The sequence below is a fragment of the Xenopus laevis genome, chromosome 1L (assembly GCF_017654675.1).
Source record: "Xenopus laevis strain J_2021 chromosome 1L, Xenopus_laevis_v10.1, whole genome shotgun sequence".
Taxonomy (NCBI): domain Eukaryota; kingdom Metazoa; phylum Chordata; class Amphibia; order Anura; family Pipidae; genus Xenopus; species Xenopus laevis.
The window spans coordinates 58,016,716-58,039,437 of record NC_054371.1 but is presented as its reverse complement, the minus strand read 5'-3'; the positions used below and the strand labels follow the sequence as shown (position 1 = coordinate 58,039,437).

General features: G+C 37.7%; 1 protein-coding gene across 1 annotated transcript in view; it reads right to left on the bottom strand.

Annotated features, from left to right (window-relative positions):
- dchs2.L (dachsous cadherin-related 2 L homeolog) overlaps positions 1–22,722 on the bottom strand; it is a 172,107-nt gene that overhangs the window by 79,838 nt on the left and 69,547 nt on the right. Inside the window, exon 2 of the mRNA XM_041589424.1 lies at positions 6,001–6,192. Coding sequence (XP_041445358.1) covers positions 6,001–6,192 — 192 coding nt within the window. The remainder of the gene's footprint in view (positions 1–6,000; positions 6,193–22,722) is intronic.

Here is a 22,722-nt window from a genome sequence, read left to right as displayed (position 1 = left end):
GGGGAATGTGAAATTGGATGTTGCTGATAGAATTATGACACTCTTTCTAAAAATGAATGTACAATATGTGAACCACTCGTGCAATATAGTCTTGGGGACAGGACTCTGATTATAATTATAAAGGATTGCATATGGTCAACAGTCTATTTTTTGAAGTCATCAAAAGTCTTTTTAAATGTTTTGCTCTTCCATTCTGCCATAAAATTCCTTGAAGATAAAAGCCCAGTTTTTATTGTAAAAAAGAGCATATGACAGCTTGATCACAATTGCAGCTTATTGTGTCCCATTGACAACAAAAGAAGACATTCTTCATGTGAAAGGGTTTTTTGTGATTCATTGAGGGTATTAACAAAAATGGAATTCACAGATAAAAAAATAGTATTAGACCAATGCTGTTACTTTTGCATTTGACATCCAATCATTTCTTGTGTAAGCAGCAGGACCACTTTGCTTTTTAACCAGAAAGTTCAGTTTCCTGGAGGCGTAAAAAAAGGAACTTTCAGACCAGTATCAGCCAGTGCAGCGAATGAGGTAAAGCAACTAACTGGGTCGGTGGGCTGCACCTATGATGCTGCAATTCCAAATATTTTGTAGACAGACTGAATTAAGCTTATGTAGGAGGGTAATGGTTTTGCTCACATTTACTTCAGCCAGTCTCCATAAGGGTAAATTAAGCCAAGGGCTTGTCCTGTTTCACAGTCGAGTGTTCCTTGTTAGTTCTGTAGTTGGCCATAGGTACCAGGTTTCTCTAATCTTTAAAAAGAGAAGCTACCATGTGCTCTGTCTCTTTGGACCACACTTGCAGGAGGGGGGTGGCTGGTACTGGAGAGCTTGAGGTGGAGGTAGGCCTCAGTAGGAGAAGTTAGTATGAGGAAATTTCTGTAATAGCCCACTCTAGAAATGAGTATAAGTATTTAGTAGAGCAGTGAGAGGCTTCAGCGAGGAGACCGTGAGGGATAGTACCCTGCCAGAACAGTGGTAAAGCTCTGGAGATTCCTTGAGGAAGTCACTACCATGAGGACCCTTCTAGTGTTGGGGACTAGTTCATCTGTAAGTGATTACTACCTCTGGGTGTTGCAAATACCATGCCTGTGTAATATCATCTAGTGGGTGAAACTGTGAGATGACTGATTATTGTACCAACTGTGCAGTACCAGCGAAAAGACATCCAGTAAATAAAGAGTAATCCAACTGTTTCATGGAGCCCAAAGTATTGACAAATCAGTTTAGGCACGTGGTTAAACTGAATATTTGATCAGTAATTACTGCCAAGTCATTGTTTGTATGAACCACAGGTACCTAAAATTGTTCTCTAGAACTGTGATGTTTGTGTGTGTCTGAATCAACTTAGACACCCTTCACCTCCAATGCTACAGCCAGAGCTGCATGTAACAGTGCTCTACCTTGAAATCAGCAAAAACTAGATTTGTAAAAGTAGTATTACAGGTATAGTATATGGTTGACATTATTACTGTGTCACTATTAAATACTATCCACTAGTGTAAAGCTGGGCAGAGATCTCATCAGAAATCATGGGCCCTAAATTATTTTGTTGGTAGGGTACCGATTCACCTGCAAATCACGATCATCCTGCTAATGTGTATGGGGGGACTATGAATACTGGGTGGTTCGTATATTTCAAGTATGTACATGATACATCACTCAGAATATGTGCGTATATAGCAATGTTAGAAAAGCTCATTGTGCTACCCCTCTCTCAAATCATGACATTTTCAAAAGTTCCCAGTCCTTCCCTAACAAGTATCTGAGATAGACTGTGTATTGTGCTGCATGTGTAGATAAGAGAAGAAGAATCAAAAGCTTATAGAGTACAAAAAAAATTTGAAGTAAAACTAATATTGCTGTTTCTCGCTGCTGCTATTTATATTCCATTTGCTTTGCATGAATACATAGTCAAATATGAGGGAGCAGGATACGATGTGAACAAAATGTTCAGCTCTGCATTAAGAATTAAAGATATGAGTGGGAGCTGTCCTGGTGCTGATGTAGGTGGAGGTAAACTGAACAGGCTTTCTTAGCAACAAGATCATAAATGTTGTGCCTTCAAAATTGATATCTAAGGATATACTAGATAGTTTTAAAAGGGGGTTCGATGGCTTTTTAGCAAATGAGGGAGTACAGGGTTATAGAAGATAGCTCATAGTCCAAGTTGATCCAGCGACTGGTCCAAATGCCATTTTGGAGTCAGGAAACAGTTTTTTTCCCATCTGAGGCCAAGTGGAGAGGTTTCAGAGGTTTTTCTTGCCTTGCTCTGGACCAACTAGCAATTAGGCAGGTCATATTTGACATAAAAGGTTGAAGTTGATTGACGTGTGTCTTTTTTCAACTTAACTTACTATGTTACTATGCTGAGCAACTGTATGTCAGCCATATTTTTTACTATATAGTCAGGCCCACCACTGGAATGTCTTCTAAACATGCTACTTTCAAAGAACCTCCAAAGAGACATGTCACAGTACAAGGCACATCCTCCTACTGCACATACATTCTTTCAAACACTTTAGTAGAGGTGATATGGAACAGAAAATACATTATTCTTCTGTTTTATTCTCACTCTGAATGGAAAAAGTAGCAGCTGTTATTTTCCCTGAGATACTGATCTGTTTACTAAGACAAACATATGTTCCAGATGAAGGCCAGCTGAAATAAGCATAAGGCAGAATATCGGTAGTACCATTTACAGTTAAAAAAAAAGCGATAATGAGAGAGAGACTGAGGAAAAAGTACAAAGATTACAAAAGTCACATGAAAGATCCAGTCAGGAAATAATAATTCTACTTAAAAACCACACAAAATGTAAATCTGAAACAGAAAATGTTTGTTCAGGTTCATGCCTAAGCTACATTGGACATTTCTGTAAATTATATATCATCTATGTAATGAAGGCCTTCTGCTTCTATTGAGTGGTGCAGCTGATTTATTTTACTTCTGAACTTCTGACGCTATAATAATTCATTTGTATGAAAGACTTATGACTTGTGCCTTTTGCAAATACATACAGATGATATTATTCATTTAATGCAAGGGTGGGGAAACCTCAGCTTCCCAATTATAATGATCTACGTTGCAACTGATTAAGAATGCCTTGAGTTAAATATACAGTAAAAAAAAAATCTACCCAGCTGCATTGCCCCTTAGATTATGGATATCCTATGTGGGAAAAGTGGGTCAGTATTTATTCACCTATCAGATTTTCAGATCAGATTTTTTATTGTTTTTATTGTTTTTAATCAGCTGGCAAGTAAATGCAACCTGCTGATTGGTAACTATGGGTTACTAGACAAGTAGCAAATGTTAGTCAATTTATTACATTACCCCATGTGTCTGTCTCCTAGGTGGATTCTATGTCTCAATGCAAGAGTAAATTCCTTTCCTTTATGACAAAAAATCCCAAACCTAAGCAGCAAGGTAGAAATTGGGAGATAAGGGTTTAGGGTAAATTCACTAACCTCCAAAAATTTACCAGCGACGGCTTCGCTTACAGCGCAACACTTCGCCAGGCGTAGATTCGCCCAGGACAACGCTAATTCACTAAAATCTGAAGTAGCGTCCAGGGCGCCGAATGCGGGCGAAGTTGCGCTAGAGTTACTGCGCCAAGCGAATCGAAGTTGCACTAGTGTTGCCTAATTTGCATACGGTGGGAAGTTAAATTTCAATGGACGTATATGTTGCAGCAAATACATTAGACTACACAAGCCCAGGAAACCTTAATAAAATAAAATAGAGTTGTTATATTGCCCTACACATGAGCCCAGTGTATAGTTTATGTGCCATATGTTAGGAAATGTAGGGGTAGAAGCCGGTTACCCCCAAAAAAATATTTACACTCTTTTGTAGCCTATCACCCTGAAAAAAGGAAAAGGAAAAAGGCTAGCATTTTTTAAACTATTTTTTGACTATTTTTTGAGGAACGCTTATCTACTCTATTGCACTTCGCCTGGTCTGAGGTGGCGAAGGCAAGTCTGGCGCAAGAGGTAACATTCAGTAAAATCTGCATCTTAGTGAATTTGCGTAGTTAGGTCTATTCATCAGAGCGCAAATTCGCCTGGCGTTAGGGAGCGAAGTACCGCTAGAGTTTACCGTTAGTAAATCGGCGAAGTACCAAAATGATGTCAAGCTGGCAAATTTTCACCCTTCAGTAAATTTACCACAAAGTGTCTTGAGTAATCCAAACACAATCACCACTAGAGCCCTTCTATTCATAAACCTACCTACTTTGCCCTTTAGTAAATTTTGCCCTTCCTTAGTTCCCATTTGTGAAGAAGTGCCACCTGCAAAGGTAAAGGCGCACAGGATAAAAATAGGGGTTTGTAAGTACAGGGCACCCCAGAGCCTTGGGTTCTCCAACGCTACCTAGCTTGCGTGTTGAATGCCATACAAGTTAGGAGGCCCTTCAGGGGTGCACATGTACTGCCCATCTACCACACTTTACTATATAATTGAAAGCATTAAGTAAGACACATCTTTTTGCTGTTCCTTTTAAGAGTTGCACCTCAGGCTGCAAGGTACATAGTGCAAAAAAACATCAAACTGAATTTCTTTTGTACTTTGCATACCTGTCACCAAAATGTACACCAATACAGTGCAACAGTAGCCAATCTGGAGTCTACTTCAAGCTAGAGCAAAGGCCTGGTTGGTTGTTATGGGTGCAATTTAGCACCTATAATAATAAAGCAGTCCACAGATAAAAAAAATCTCTGGATAATTTGTACTCTGTTGTAGTTTTCCCACATTATGTACCAGATATTAAAGGAACAGTTCAGGGTAAAAAAAAACTGGGTAAATAGACAGGCTGTGCAAAATAAAAAAATGTTTCTAATATAGTTAGTAAGCCAAATATGTAATGTATAAAGACTGGAATGAGAGGATGTCTAATGTAACAAAACAAAACCCAGCTTCCTGCTTTGCAGCTTTCTAACTCTGAGTTAGTTAGCGACTTTAAGGGGGGCCACATGGGACATAACTGTTCAGTGAGTTTGTAATTGATCCTCAGCATTCAGCTCAGATTCAAAAGCAACAGATATGACCCATGTGCCCCCCCCCCTCAAGTCACTGATTGGTTACTGCCTGGTAACCAATCAGTGGAAACAAAGAGAGCTGAAAAGCAGGAAGTAGTGTTCTGGCTATTATGTTAGACATCCAGTCACTCTAGCCTTTATACAGGATAATTTTTGGTTAACTAACTATATGAGAAACATTTTTTATTTTGCACAGCCTATATTTTTACCTAGTTTTTATTTTTATACTGAACAATTCCTTTAAACACCAAAAGTGTAGAAACCTAGTACTGCACTTGTTCCCCTCTCCATTTTGTTTTTGTCTGTCTCATATTCTTTGTCTTTCTGATATCTGATGTATGTGTTTCTGTGCAAACATATATGCATGCATTCAGCAGCAGCATTTATTTGATGTTGTGAAGTACAGTAGAAAAAAATTACAGTAGAAAAAAAATTCAGTAGCATTCTGTTTTTTATTAGCATTTGTTTTACCATAATGACAGGTAAAGTGAAAAACTTTACTTAAAATGCCTTAGGCAACGTTTCAGGCTTGGGCTTGACAAAGGGCCTGCGTAGCCCGAAACGTTGCCTTAGGCATTTTAAGTAAAGTTTTTCATTTTTGCCAATAATACCGGAGTGCTGCTGTTTTCATTGGAGTTTGCCCTGGCAGGGGGTACAGCTTGCACCCGGGGCTGCAAGGAGCCTGGTCCGCTTTTGGAACACACTTGAACCAAAACCATAATGACAGGTGACACTGGCATAAAATGTGACAAAATAAATAATTATTTATATTTTATGGATGGGGGTGATACTTGTTTTGATGTCACCAAGAAAGTTTTCTTTTTTTCAAGTGTTTAAACTCTAGGGTTATTTTTTTTTAATCCTTTTACAAGTTGAATTCTCTCTTTGTAATAATCATACTTTAAGTCCACAAATAACAATGGCAGGTAAGGTAACAGGGAAAGCGGCACAGGTAACTTACCTCATCTTCTGCTTTGACAAGAAGATCATAACTAGCTGGTCCATTTTCCTTGTCCATATCACTGGATACACAGATACGTCCAGAATCTGGGTCAATCGAAAAGCTTTGTGATTCCTTGGCATTATGAAATCCATCATGGACAGAATAGTGAATTTGGCCAAAGGGACCCGAGTCAGCATCAGTGGCTTTAACCTTCACAACAAAAGCAGAAAAATAATATGGTTACACTTCTTTTTACTCTCCATGATCAAAATCTAAAACATCAAATTTGCCATTTAGGATTGTTCATAAAACAACAAAACCTGACGTATGTCGATATTGTTGGTTAAGCCTAAACAGTGTATTATCTAGTTTTTGCTTCTGAGGTACATCAACATAAAAAGATCTGTCTCCTTCTTTTTATGAATACTAGCCTATGGTTTTAAAACGGTTTTGCCCCCTTTAAAAGGAGTGGTTAACCTTTAAGTTAACTTTTAATATGTTATAGCATGGCTATTTCTAAGAAACAATTGGCCTTCATATTTTATTATTGATAGTTTTTGAATTATTTTCTTTTCTTCTTCTGACTCTTTCAAGCTTTACTGACCCCATGTAAAGCAAATGATCTGTAAGGCTACAAATGTATTGTTATTGCTACTTTTCTTTCTATTCAGGCCCTATCCTATGTATATTCCAGTCTTTTTTGCCCATCAATGCATGGTTGCTAGGGTAATTTGGACCCTAGCAACCAGATAGCTGAAATTGCAAACTGGAGAGCTGTTGAATATAGGGATGCACCGAATCCACTATTTTGGATTCGGCCGAACTTTCTCGAAAGATTCGGCTGAATACCGAACCGAATTCGAATCCTAATTTGCATAAGCAAAAAGTCACGCGATTTCCTTCCCCACCCCTAATTTGCATATGCAAATTAGGATTCGGATTCAATTCGGCCTGGCGGAAGGATTCGGCCAAATCCGAATCCTGCTGAAAAAGCCGAATCCTATCTGAATCCCGAACCAAGTCCTGAATTTGGTGCATCCCTAGTTGAATAAAATGCTAAGTAACTCAAAAACCACAAATAATAAAAAAGATGAAATCCAATTGCAAATTGTCTCAGAATATCACTCTCCACATCATACTTAAAGTTATCTCAAAGATGAACAACCCCTTTAGCTAAAAATCTCACTGTTTATGATAGGAGTTAGATGTTTTTGCACATGCCACCGCTATAAGACATGGTCAGAGTTACACAGGCAGATGCATGAGTTAAAGAAGTGGTTCACCGTTAAAGGGATACTGTCATGGGCAAAAATGTTTTTCAAAAAATCAGTTAATAGTGCTACTCCAGCAGAATTTTGCACTGAAATCCGTTTCTCAAAAGAGCAAACAGATGTTTTTATATTTAATTTTTGAAATCTGACATGGGGCTAGACATATTGTCAGTTTCCCAGATGTCCCCAGTCATGTGACTTGTGCTCTGATAAACTTCAGTCACTCTTTACTGCTGTACTGCAAGTTGGAGTGATATCAAGCCTCCCTTTCCCCTCCAGCAGCCTAACAACAGAACAATGGGAAGGTAACCAGATAGCAGCTCCCTAACACAAATTAACAGCTGCCTGGTAGATCTAAGAACAGCGCTCAATAGTAAAATCCAGGTCCCACTGCGAGTCCTTCAGTTACATTGAGTACGAGAAACAACAGCCTGCCAGAAAGCAGTTCCATCCTAAAGTACTGGCTCTTTCTGAAAGCACATGACCAGGCAAAATGACCTGAGATGGCTGCCTACACACCAATATTACAACTAAAAAAATACACTTGCTGGTTCAGGAATTAAATGGTAGAGTAAATTATTTGCAGTGTAAACAGTGTAATTTAGAAAAAAAAACTACATCATAAAAATTATGACAGAATCCCTTTAGGTTAACTAGAAAAATCTTTCGATCGAACAATTAAATCCTTCGAATCGTTCGATTCGAAGGATTTTAATCCATCCATCGAACGTTTTTTCAAAGACCAAAAAAAAGCTTACAAAGCCTATGGGGACCTTCCCCATAGGCTAACATTGAGGTTCAGTAGGTTTTAGATGGCGAAGTAGGAAGTTGAATTTTTTTTTAAAGAGACAGCATTTCGATTATCGAATGGTCGAATAGTCGATCGATTTTTAGTTTGAATCATTCGATTCGAAGTCGTAGTCGAAGGTCGAAGTAGCCAATTCGGTGGTCGAAGTAGTCAAAAAAATAATTCGAAATTCGAACTTTTTTTTTTCTATACCTTCACTCGAACTAAGTAAATGTGCCCCTTAGTATTATATAGAATAGAATGGCTAATTCTAAGTAACTTTTCAATTCATTATTTATTTGTTATAGTTTTTTTTTAATTATTTGCCTTTTTCTGCCTCTTTCCACCTTTCTAATGATCCCATCTAAACACAAATGCTACAAATGTATTGTTATTGCTACTTTTTATTATTCATCTTTCCATTCAGACTCTCTCCTACTCATATTCCAGTCTCTTATTCAAATCAATGCATAGTTGCTACAGTAATTTGGACCCTAGCAACCAGATTGCTGACACTACAAGCTGGATAGATGCTGAATAAAAAGCTAAATAACTCAAAAACCACAAATGAGAAAAAAATGAAAACTAACTGCAAATTGTCTCGGAATATAACTCTATATCATACTCAGAGTAAAATTTGTAAAAACCCATAGCTGAAACAACAGGTATGTAAAGAGTTGTGTTTACATGTGTTATTTTACTTAGTGATGGGCGAATTTGGGCCGTTTCGGCGAAAAATTTGCGAATTTCCCATGAAATTCACGAAACAGTGAAAAATTAGCGAAATGGCGCCGCGTCCGTTTTTTGGACGCAGAAGTCCGTTTTTTTGCACGCCAGCGCACATTCGCCGGCAAAAATGGGCCGGCTTCCATTTTTTTGACGTTGGCAAATTTTCGCTGGCAAATGTTGGCGGCGGTTTTGCAAATTTATTTGCCGGTGGTGAATCGCGGCAATTCGCCACAAATTCGCGCCTGGCGAATAAATTCGCCCATCACTAATTTTAATACATTTTTCAAAACAGCAGTGACTTGTGCTTTAAACAGATACAGTGCCAATAATTTGGAACTTATTTCTCTAATATACCACATTACTACAAATATAGTTTAATATAGAATCACCAGATTTTGGAATCAGAATTTCTGCTGCCCTGTAGCCCAATAATCATTCTTATGTACAGTATATAACTGCCAATGATATCACCATAAATAATATTTTTCACTGGAACATTTATGTTATAGTGTGAAGAGAACGCTCCTGTGAGACCTGCACCCTATTTAAAAACAAGATGTGTCTGAGCTTTCATTGGAAGGGAGATCAATACAAGTTTTGGCACTGAAGTGTGTTTGCTCATTGCAAAATTGATTTATTCAGATGCCAGTAGGCAAGAGTCTGCTTCATGTGGATTTTCTAGTCAGAATATTCAGAAATTACAGAAAACGAAGACAGTTGATAAATACTAATTGCCTGAGTAACAGCAAAAACAGGATGTGTATTAAGTTGTTACTATTGAATTTGTTTGCTTTTTGAAGGCACACGGTATAAAGTTAAAACCAGGTGAAAAAAAATAGCCTAGACTTTAACCTTCACATCTCATAACCCATTTGGTAATAGACTAATCAGTGTCGCCAACCCTTCACTTTAAAATTAAATGACAGAGATTATAAAATTGGCCACATAAGACTATATAAAATGTGAATACTGAATATGCACTACGTCAGCATTATCCCAATCTTATCTGATATGAGTAAGGGGGTTATTTATCATAGATCGAATTTTAGAGTTTATTTACCTGGAATGAACTCAAAACTCAAATGGTAATTTACTTAAGAAAAAACTTGAATGTGAAAATCCTAATTCTTCGCTTAAAAAAAATTTCGGAACCCGAAAAATGAGAATTTTGACCAAAAAACACAATTTGAAAACTCAAATATCCGTGGAAAAAACAACTCAAACCTTAATACAGTAAATCTGACCCCCTAGGGGCAGATTTACTAAGGGTCGAATTTCGCAGTTAAAAAAACTTCGAAATTTGACCCTCGAATTGAAATCCTTCAACTTCAAATATCGAAGTCGAAGGATTTTTCACCGAATTTAGCGTTTGAATGATCGAAGGAAAATCGTTCATTCGAACGATTAAATCCTTCGAATAGAACGATTCAAACAATTTTAGCGTACGATCGAAGGATTTTCCTTCGATGTACAAATACTTAGATAATGGTTGTAGAAGGTCCCCATAGGCTAACATAGCACTTGGGCAGGTTTAATTTGGCGAAGTATTGAAGTCGAAGTTTTTTTTAAAGAGACAGTACTTCGATTATCGAATGGTCGAAGATTCAAACGATTTTTACTTCGAATCGAAGTTGAAGTAAATTCAAAGTCGATGGTCGAAGTATTCAAAAAATTACTTCGAACTTTTTTAACTTCGAAAATTCACTCGAACCTTAGTAAATCTGCACCCAAGTGTTTCAACCACAATATATTATTATATACTGTATATTATTAGGTTTCTAATAGTAGGTAGCACTGCCTTACTTAGTAGGAGGAGGTGAATTAATAGGGTGCTTATTAAATCCCTTTTACCTCAACACATCAGGTGCCTACCAGTTACCTCTCCATCTGCATCCTATTAGATCAGAGTGATCTGTTATCAGGTGCTTATTGACCCTATTACCTCAGCACTGCAGGTGCCTGCTATTTACACCCTATTTGGCACCCTAATCAATCAGGTGCCTTAGAGCATATTTCACCCCTGTTCCATTGCTTGTGGTCTCATAAAGGGTGCCGCCCATCATCAGTATATGCTTGGTCAAGCTACTAGAGTCTCATCAGAGTCATCGGTGATCCAGTCTATCTATTTGCAACTGTTAAAAGACCAAATCATGCCATATCTATTCTTGTGAAGTCAGCGTTAAAATATTCACTATGTTTCCCGTGCTTCCTTAACTCAAAAATAAAGCATTTTTTAAGTGCTATCATTCAGAGACCTCTAATTAGCGATTAACCATGCTAGAACTGACCTTGATTATAAACACTTTAGAACTCAATGTAGACTTAGCATCCTCCCATATGGCAAATTATAAGCTGTTGTGTCTATCTTTGTCCTTGTGTATAATATTCCTGATCCCTTAAAGACATTAACGCTAAGGTGAGGTTAAGCATCTGTGGTGCTGAAAGAGTTAGGTATAAAACTGTCATAAAAGATTAAGTCCTAAATACTTTCAGCCTGTTATTGCCAAACAGTTCTGTAGAAGCAAGAGCTTTAAAAGGCCATGCGAGGCAATGCAAAAACATTTTTCTTGCGTTGCGTCTACAGAATTATTAACTGCAATAATTTATTTTTATAATTTTAAAATGATGTGTATACAAGAAATTTAATTAATATAAAAACTTGTCAGACATCCTCTCTATCCTATAACATACAAAAATAAAATGAAACCTTCATTAAGGGGGTTATTTATTAAGGATTCAGTTGGGTTTTTACGAAAATTTAAATTTTCATGGTTATGTTTTTGTCCAAAAAATCAGATAAAAAAAAAAACCACCGATTTATTATACCCCGACCCTGGAAATAGCTAAAAATCTGAAAATACGCCATCTAAAACCTGACGAAATCTTGCAGGAGTCAATGGCAGAGGTCCCTTGAACCATTTGAAGATGTTAATAGCCTTCATGATGTAAAAGTCTTTTTCAGTGGGTTTCATCTGAAAACTCGATCAATTCGAGCGATTCAAGTTTTTTTTTTCCCCAAAAACTTGAGTTTTCTCCATTCAAGCTTTTTCTAAAATAAGAAAAAACTCTTACATTCAACCTTTGAAAAATAACCCCCTAAATATTTGTTGCATACTAGCTTTCATACAAAGTTGTACCTATGAAATTGCTTTCATATAATGATAAGCTGATTCTCAGTTGCTATATTCATATCTATGTTTCTGCTGTCTCACTGTAGGGAATCACAGCTTTGCCTACGCTGCTCAACAATTTTCTGTAGCATAAAATTGCATACAATCTCAAACTACAATATACTGTATGTATTTGAGTTTATGTTTTGATTTCGCTAACTATTGTGTGGTGCCATAGCTCTTATCTGAACTAGAATTGTGTTCCTAGGAAAAGAAAAAATATATCGAAGAGCCAAGTTATCCCTAGGATAGGTTATCCCAAGGTATCTCTATAAAGCTATTTCTATAACAAACTTCCTGATTGAAACTCATACATCTATGAGCTCTAATACATCTTCTAGGCAAAAGGAGCCCCCCTTTAATATATATTGGATCATTCATCTTACACCCAGCTCCTGAATGAAGACAGAATGAGGAGAAACAGATGCTGCCAGAAGAATAGTGAAGATAAACTTGATTATTTCAGAAATGGTACAAAATGTGTAATTGATTGTATTTAGAAAGTTTCTAATTTCAGCATGCTGAAGCTTATATTAAATTTTCATTTTCGCGATAGTTCCCCTTTAATAAAAAGGTTAAAGGCATTTTTGTATTAATTAGCAGGAACACTGTGAGGAATGTCACTTCTAGTTTTTGAGTCTTTCTGAATTACAAGATTCTAAATCACTCGCAAAGATTTTTTAGATAAGAACTAGCTTTAGTGACCTGTTTATTAAAAGAGGAAATAACTTCCATATTGCCAGTGATCACATATTCTTGGGCTAGAAATCTCAGAGGCCCAACTAACTCCCCAACTCCATCTCATTGTGGCTGAACTAGAAGTCTCAGCAGCACCAGGCAGCATTTCTGCAGCAGTCAGGATGTGGCTGAAATAATAAGATACAACACAACCATAAATGGCTGCCAAGAGATCCAGGCCATTGTCAATATACTACAGCTACAAGCTGGACAAACCATGATATTTACATATGTATTGTACATATACACCAGTGCTTGATAGCTGATCCTTGGCTTCCCTTGATTAATTGTACGATTCAGTATTAATATTAATCTACTGGATTAAAGTGCTGAGTAGCCCTGCTCATTAACATCATATCAAATAATCCAGGTCCCAGGCTGCCCTCTGCAAGTCATTAACTCATCTTTATTTTAGCAATTAATTGCTAATGTTTCCATTTAACTAATATTAATAAGCATAAAGATGATCAAATAACTGAAATCAGGGGAATGTGAGATAACATTTGCTTTCAAGCTGCACTTCCAAGTAAAACGTATTATATATAACCAGCCCTGAAGCACTAAAGTCCAATCATAGATCGTGTTCACAGTCATGTAATACTTCTGATAATGAGTCCCCAGTTAAAAAATGCATGTGGGCTCTGAACCTGACTTACCAACCAAGTTGGATACATTTAAGCGGCTGGTGACCTTGGTATAGTTACAGTGTAATGTGATCATTCTTTGCCAGGGAATCTTGGAATTTAAGGAGTATAATACTGGATAATTTTTCACTGTACAGGTATGGGACCTGTTATCCAGAATGCTCGGGACTTCAGACTTACCATATAACATATCTTTCCATAATTTGGATCTTCGTACCTTAAGTCTACTAGAAAATCATGTGAGCATTAAATAAACCCAATAGGCTGGGTTTGCTTTCAATAAGGATTAATTATATCTTAGTTGGGATCAAGTACAATTCTGTTTTATTGTTACAGAGAAAAAGGAAATCATATTTAAAAATTTGGATTATTTGGTTAAAATGGAGTCTATGGGAGACAGTAAATCGGATCTTTCTGGATAACGGGTTTCCAGATAACGGATCCCATACCTGTAGCAGCTTTACTAAGAAAGGTGCTAAAGTGAACCAGTGTGGTTGTTAATGGCAAGTTTGCATTGTCTAACTGGTAGCAGTCTGTTTAAAATGAATTGCTGACTGCAATGAGTTTGAAAATTCTTTATGTGGGTTTCCTCCAAATGCATACAGGCAGGTTCATTGACGCCTCATAAAACTGGCCCTACTGTGTGTGAATGTGATACGGACCTTGGATTGTAAGAACCACCAGGGCAGGGAAAGATATATAATCTCTGTGGAGTAGAAATGTTCTTTATTGTATGAGGTAATACCCCTGGCAAGGGTTAAGCTGCATGAGCACCCATCCATCAAGTTTATTACAAGGTGGTTGTTGCTCTCTTAACTACCAAAGGGTTAACTACCCAAGACTGGCAGTCATACTGCAGTAAGAGCAGTGTCAGACTGGCCCATCGGGATACCAGGAAAACTCCCGGTGGGCCCAGGTGTCAGTGGGCCTCTTGCTTCTAACCATTTGGCCTATTTCATGGTCATTCCCTATTTCTTTATAGGGAAAAAACAGGCTTAATAATGGAAGAATAGAGTATACCATGTTGAGATTAAAGACTAGGAGAATAAAGAGATTGAGTGAGGAGAGGAGGAATAATAGTTTGGAAAGTGAGCCCCCCATCTAAGGTTTTCTGGTGGGCCCCTGTCCGACACTGAGTAAGAGATCAGCGGTCCAATCCCAGGAAAATATTTTACAGCAGGGTGTTAATGCTAACAGACCTTTTATTAATAATGCCACCCACCCGTACCTAGGAACCACTGATCAGTGTTATGACAAAGAGCTATTCAAAGGGAGTGAATAAGCGCAGTCTTTTCAATGGCAATTTCTAAGTGCAAAGAAACAATAAAAACACCACAGATGTTTATTCTGGAGTGAAGAATTGGTATAAAACCTATGCTAATCCTACCGGCTGCTATTAAAAGGTACTAAAGAGGGACATCTGTGCTATTTTTGTAAATCTGGAATGTACAGCTTAATGTATGTTTCTTTTGCCAAATGAATGCTGGTGAAGATGTGTTTATTTCTGTATATTTGTCCTGTGTGAAGGACAGATGGACAGGTATGTAAGACTAATCAAAAGCTAACTGCATTATTCAAGGTAGTGGTACACAAGAAAAATTATAATGTTGACTGACTTAGCTGCAGTCGACCATGCTGAAATACTTATATTTCACTAATAATAATTAGAGATGCACTAAATCCATTATTTTTGGATTAGGCTGAATACAGAATCATCGGAAAAAATGATTTGTCCAATGCCAAACCAAATATGAACCCTAATATTAGGAATATCTAAATCCAGGAGTCGGCTTTTTTCAGAAGAATTCAGATTCGGCCAAATCCTTCTGCCCGGCCGAACCGAATCCAAATCTTAATTTGCATATGCAATTAGGGATGGGGAGGGAAATCGCATGACTTTTTGTCACAAAACAAGGAAGTAAAAAATGTTTTCCCTTCCCCACCCTTAATTTGCATATGCAAATTAGGATTCGGTTTGGTATTCAGTCGAATCTTTCACGAAGGATTCAGGGGTTTGGCCGATGCCAATCGGCTAATGGCACACTACTCAGATGCGTGTACGCAGGCATACACCGACGCCTCTCGGTGTAGCTACACAAAGGAGTCGATCCACTTTTCTCAACCTGCACAGAAAACGCAGGCATAGTGTTCCCTTAGCCTGAAATTCACATGACATTAAGGGACAGATTTATCAAAGGTCGAATGTTAGAGTTTTTTTTTTAAATTCAAATGACCTTGAAATTCAAATAGTATCTTATTTAAGAAAAAACTTGAATATCTAAAACTCAAACTAATATTACGACCCAAAAACTCAAATCAAATTTGAATCGAATAGGACTAAACTCAAATTTTTTCTCTGAAAAAAACTCGAATGTCAAGAAGGCTATTAACATCTGCCATTGACTTCTACATGAACTCGGTGGGTTTTAGGTGGTGAAGAGTCCAATTCGAGTTGTCCCCAGGGTCCAGGTATGATAAATCTCGAATTGGAATCCAAACTTGGATTATTCCCAACTCAAATATGTAGGTTTTGACCAAAAATCTAACGAAATTTGGAATTCGAATTTCCGATTCAAACCGTAATAAATCTGCCCCTAAGAATCACATTTATTTCCATTATTTTTATATCTATTATTAGTGATGGGCGAATCTGTCCTGTTTTGCTTCGCTGAAAAATTCGTAAAACTCTGGAAACTCTGAAACACATTTAAGTCAATGGGCATCAAAATTGACACATGAAAATTTTGACACAAGCGACAATTTTTTCACATGCAACTTTTTTGTCCAAATGCATTAGTCAATGGCCTTACAAAAAATTGTGACGTGCACCAATTTTGACGCGCGACAACTTTTTTTGTCGCTCCGAATTTTTCACTGCAAATTTTCGCCACCATTTCACAAAAAACATTTGCAGATGTCTAAATTCGCTGAGAATCCATGCCTGGCGAATAAATTGGCCCATCACTATCTATTATATTTCTATCGGTTTATAGCAGTCCTGCCAATAAATCCGTGGTTAAACAGCCATTCCTCGAGTTTGGAAATATTTAGATGTTGTGTGCATTGTTCTCTAATTACTCTTGATTGTAAATATGTATAAGTGCAATGCTGTTTAAAAGATTTATACATTAGAATGCATATAATGGCATTCATATGGACCACACCAGCTTTCCTCACATTACAATAATAGTCAGACTGTTGAATTTTCAAATTGGACTCAAATTACATCTGCCCCCAATATTCTGTATTTCTTCAGGGCCGGAATAAAAATAAGTTCACATCAGAGAACGACATTTTCTAAATGCCTGATGTACAACGTTATAAATAGAAGGGTTTGATTGCTGCCATGTCACCCCAAGGCTAGTATGTTAGGAGCCTCCTAGCTTTCATTATTTAGGGATGATTTTTTATTCACTTCTAATTTGAGACTCCGGATTTTACCTCAGATACATTCCACTGCATAAAATTCAAATCACTATTTCTTTCTCATGGAAACATTAAACGAAAAACCTTAAAGGAATGAGTTCATCTGAACACACATCAATACTTTTTTTTATTTGTGCTTGGAACAATGTTTAGAGGTCTATAAACTAGAGCTGTGTTATACAAATTATTTACATTTCCAGCGTACATGTAGGAATATTTCCTCTATCTCATATTTGTTACCAGTCGTGCCATCGTCTCTGTACACGTTCAGCAGCCCTGGCATGCTTTCTGAGTAGGTTTTTTATATTGCTGGAACAATATTCAGTACCCAATCTGCAGTGATAACAATTGTACAGACAACACTGCAGGTGATAAGCTGAATGCAGAACAGTTGGCTTTTTACAAAAACATGTGGCTGTTGAATGTCTGCATTTAGTGAGAGCTTAATGCAGGGATATTCAGTGCATAAGATGGAAGAGATGCAATGAGCACTTTGAAAATTCTAGCTTTAACTTGCCCCCAATTTTTTTGTATCAGGGCAAAATTGTGGTGGATGCAAATCCTCTCATGGCCACAATTATACTGGATTTCTGGGGAAAACCCCTACATTGGGGAATAAAAGCATGGCAATTTGCACTTGAAAATTGCAATTCGCACACTGCACAGGTTTTGTAAAAGATAATATAAACCAAAGCAGTGGAGGAGGCCAGTTTAAAGCTAGTTTAGTCCTTTGTACTGCAGTGAGCAAAGTGCAATTTTAAGCTTAATCATCATTCTTTTCCCACAATTCTGCATTTTTACTCAGAATTTCAGCATCAATTCGCTCAGAAGAGGGTGATGCGTCTCTTGCTATGCGCTGCACCTACCGCAATTGCGTTGACAGTCAGATGCAAATGCGCATTAGTCTGCCTGGCGTCAGGTCTGGTGTTCAGCAAATGAGTGATGTCTGCGTAAGATTATTTAGGCCCAAGTGTGCTGTGCCTATTAGCGCTAGGCAGGGTCGGACTGGGGGGACCGGGGCCCACCGGGACCCACCGGGACTGCTGGTCCAGGGCCCCCCGCCCCCCTACTGCGCCGCTCGAACGCCACCATGCGCAAGCGGCGATGCGATGCGCATCGCCGAAAACTTTTTACATTTTTTTATACTATTAGAGGGGGTCTGGGCCGGCGGGGGCCCACGAGGGTCGGGGCCCACCGGGTTTTTTCCCGGTGTCCCGCCGGGCCAGTCCAACACTGGCGCTAGGCAAAAAGGGAAACCCAGAAAAACCGCCTATTCAGGAGGTCAATAGGCACAGGAAGCGAGTAAGGACAGAGCAGCACCAAGTGCAACTACGCGGAAGTGAAATGGGTGCAAATACCTTAAATGAAAGTGGTTTTACATTCAACTGAGAGCAGGGAAATTGTGTAGACCACAACTGCACTTGTGGATGTAATTTATTATATTAGATATTACTAAAAGCCAATTCTTATTGCCACACAAGAAAAGTTCAGATTGTAAATATGCCTGGAAACCTGTCCTGAAGATAATTTTGTATTAATAGACTATCTATAACCATGTTTTAAAGGGATTCTGTTACAGGAAAACATTTTTCTTTCAAAATGCATCAGTTATTAGTCTTGCAGATCCATTTTTTGAAACAGCAAACAGATTTTTTTATATTCAATTCAATTTTGAAATCTGACATGGGGCTAGACATACCGTCAGTTTCCCAGGTGCCAAAAGTCAGCAGAACGATGGGAAGTTAACCAGATAACAACTCCCTGATACAAGATGACAGCTCCCTGGTAGATATAAGAACAGCATTCCATTGTAAAAATCCAAGTCCCACAGCCACTCCTTCAGTTACATTGAGATGGGGAAACTATAGCCTGTCATGAAGTGCTGGCTCTTTCTGAAAGCACATGACCAGGCAAAATGATCTAAGATAGCTGCCTACACACCAATATTACCACTAAAATATACTTGTTAGTTCAGGAATACGATTTTATATGGAGTGAATGATTTTCATTGTAAACAGTGTAATTTAGAAATAAAAGCTACACTATAAAAATCATGACAAAATCCCTTTAAGGTAAAGAGGATCTTGTTTAAATACTGGATTACAGAGGGGACCTGAATCAAAAAGTCCAGAAGTCATTGTCACACAGTGACAAATGAATCTCCATATATTTCCATATTGTCTCCATACACTTTTATATGTCTGCAATGGCAAAGTCCAGTTCATGCTTTGTAAAACTAATGAGGATGAGCTGAGCATTACTATAGTATAAAAAATGTTTCTACAGCCTTATTATATGACAACTTGGTTATGCCTCGTAAAATGTTGCACAGTTGCAATATCTATAACTCTAGACACTATACCTGTACACTGTACAGTTGTATTACCAACAAAAGCTACTACAGGCGTTCGATCGAACGATTCCAAGGATTTTAATCCATCAACCGAAGGATTTTCCTTTCAATCAAAAAAAGCTTAGAAAGCTTATGGGGAAGGTCCCCATAGGCTAACATTGTAGCTCGGTAGGTTTAAAGTGCCGAAGTATGCAGTCAAAGTTTTTTAAAGAGACAGTACGTCGACTATCGAATGGTCGAATAGTCAAGCGATTCTTAGTTCGAATCGTTCGATTCTAAGTCAAAGTTGTAGTCGAAGGTCGAAGTAGCCTATTTGATGGTCGAAGTACCCAAAAAAACCCTTTTTTTACTTCAAATCCATCCAGGGGAGATCCTGGCCCCTCTGCCCCCCCTCCCCCAGAAAATCGCTCTTAAAGTACCAGGAGCAGCATTTTTGCTGCCCCTGATACCTAGTGGGGCACTGCCGCCTGAGGCGACAACCTCAACTTGCCTCATTGGCGAAACACCCCGGAATCCTTCACTCGAGCTTAGTAAATGTGCCCCGTAGTGTTTAACTACTGTTAAAATAAAATAAAAAACATTCATTAGCTGCAGAAATGTGAAAGTAGCCTCCAGTTTATATGTTGTTGATATTCAGAACCTCAGCATACACACTGTATTCTTGCGAGCCAAATAACTCGATTTTCTAACAATTGTTTTTGCACCATACATTCATATTATTTTTTTCTTGGAAAATTGTGGACAAACGATCCATAAAACATTCGACCTCCTGTGAACAAGGGAATTCATGAATTGCATATAAGTAATAGATCAACATTGCTGAAACTGGAGTAACTTCAAGGGAGAAAACATGCAAATAATCATTCAACCAACAGGGGGGCAAACTATGAATATAAAAGTGAATACAGACTATATACAGTAGGGAAATCACAAAATACTCTCATAAAACATGGCCATTGTTGGTTATTGTGTAGTGAGTGATTATTACCAGGCGTTCTGGAAAATTCCTGTTTTACCCAAGGGCATGAAAACTGCATCTGGATTGATAATTTATTGTATGTTTTCTTTTCACCTGATGAGTTTTCAATGGGAAAATGTTGGTCTTGTGGAGGGGTTCTAGATGGGCAGGGTTATTTACTAAAATGTAAATGTATCAAATTTTTAAAAAAGAAAAACAGGACCAAACTCCCATACCTGATTTTACGTTATTTATTATAAAAAAAAAAAAGCTTGATTTATTCGGTTTGGGTAAAAACAATTTTTTAGGGCTTTTTCCCAAAAAGCCAACATTTTTTAGATTTTTGCCCGAAAAGCCTGAAATGGTCAGATTTTTGGACTAATTCCAGCACAGACCACAGAAACTTCAAAATAAGATAGGGACCTCTGCCATTGACTTATACACAACTTCGGCAGGTCTGAGATGGCAGATTTTTCGATTTGGGCTTTTTGCTGCATTGCTGCAACATTTGAGTTTTTAAAAAAAAAACTAAAAAAAATGTGAGTTTTGACCCAAGGGGCACATTTACTAAAGGGCGAAGTGACTAGCACAGGCGATGATTCGCCAGCATGATGTAATTTCGTTACTTCGCCGATTTACTAGCGGGCACAGGAGTCACTTCGCTAGCGAAGGAGATAGACGCCAGCGTTGCTTCGCACTCTAACGCCAGATGAATTTTCGTTCTGGAAAATGGACGTAACGCCGCAAATTCAATAAGATGCAGATTTTACTGAATGTTACCTCTTTCGCCAGACTTGCCTTCACCAGCTCAGACCAGGCAAAGTGCAATGGAGTGCATTGGACTTTAGTGGAAACATTTTCTAAGTCCCAAAAAATGCTGGCTGGAGTGATAGCCTGCAAAAGTGCTTAAATTTTTTTTTGGGTAACCGGGTTCCCCCATACATTTTCTAAGATATGGAACATTAACTATACACTGGACTCATGTGTAGGGCATTATAACAACTTTTATAATTTTCTTTATTAAGGTTCCCTGGACTTGTGTGATGTAATGTATTTGCAGCAACATATACGTCCATTAAACTTTGTAATTTCCCGCCGCATGCAAATGGTGAAGTTGCATAACGAAGTTGCGCTAGGTATAATTGAACGCAAGCGCATATTCGCTTTGATTGCCGATGTAACTTCACATTTTAGTAAATTTGTGTTGTCTGTGTGAATTTTCGCCTGGTGAGGTGTAGGTTAGTAAATTTCCCCCTTTTAAAAAGCTGGACCAGAGTTTAGTAAAGGACCCCCTAGTGGTTCGTAAAATATTTTCTTTCACCAAGGCCTCACATTCTTATAGTTATTTTCCAACATGTACTTGATTAAAATATGACATCAACAAATGACAACAAGCTTGATAGGTGTTTTCAAACATTATTATTTACATTTTTTATTGCCGACACAGAAAAGTGGATGGATTTTTTTTTATCATAAAAATACAGATAAAATACAGGTATGGGACCTGTTATCCAGAATGCTCAGAACCTGAGTTTCTAGTTAACGGATCCTATACCTGTAACAAGGCTAACACGAGTTTGGTATAAAATCTTCTCTCAGTAACAATTCATATCAGAAGAAGAGAAGTAAATTACTTTAATAGCGATCATACAGGATTAAGTGAAAACTGCAAAAAAAATAGATGCTAACAGTGAGACGCACAAGTAATTAAGCATCTACTAACAAATTGGTCAAATAGTAGAACCCCTTACTAGAACATTTGTGATTACTGTAATATTTATCAATAGAAGGCAATAGAATACCCTTCTAAAACTACCCAAAACTGCTCTAAAACTTCCTAATAACACATTTGTAAGGGGGAATTTTGTTAATAACTATCAGCTTTCAATGCATATGTCTCTTAAGGATGAGCCAATGTGTTCATGAACAATGATTTTATCTCCTGCAGTATTGGTTGGGAAGCCCATTAAGCATCATTTGCCTCAGTTAAATAGAAGTCTGCACATATAGGGTTGTGAGGAAAATAGTGTCTTTATTTAAGAATATAATCCCAATTTTAATTTCGACATTCAAAGACATGTTCCACCAAAACATTTTTGGAAGCAGGAGTTAACATAACATAACATAACCATTAAGTTTGGTTTTGATCAAAGAAGGTACAGGTATGGGACCTGTTATCCAGAATGCTCAGAGTCCAAAGTAGCTGTAGCACACAATTCAGTTTTGATAATGCAAAAAGTGACTTTTATTGGCTCATTGCAAACTTCATAAACATGGCTCCAGAATGCTCAGGACCTAGGGTTTTCTGGATAAGAGATATTTCTGTAATTTGGATCTTCATACCTTAAGTCTACTAGAAAATCATGTAAACATTAAATAAAACAAATAGGCTGGTTTTGCTTCCAATAAGGATTAATTATATCTTAGTTGGGATCAAGTACAAGATACTGTTTTATTACTGCAGAGAAATCATTTTTAAAAATTTGGATTATTTGGATAAAATGGAGTCTATGGGAGACGGCCTTTCTGTAATTCAGAGCTTTCCTAATAACAGGTTCTGGATAACGGATCCCATACCTGTATAAGATTTTTGTTATTTGACAGGTCTAAAAGCTTCCTGAATGTTACTCGGTTCATAATTTGGCACTGCAACACATGCAAGTC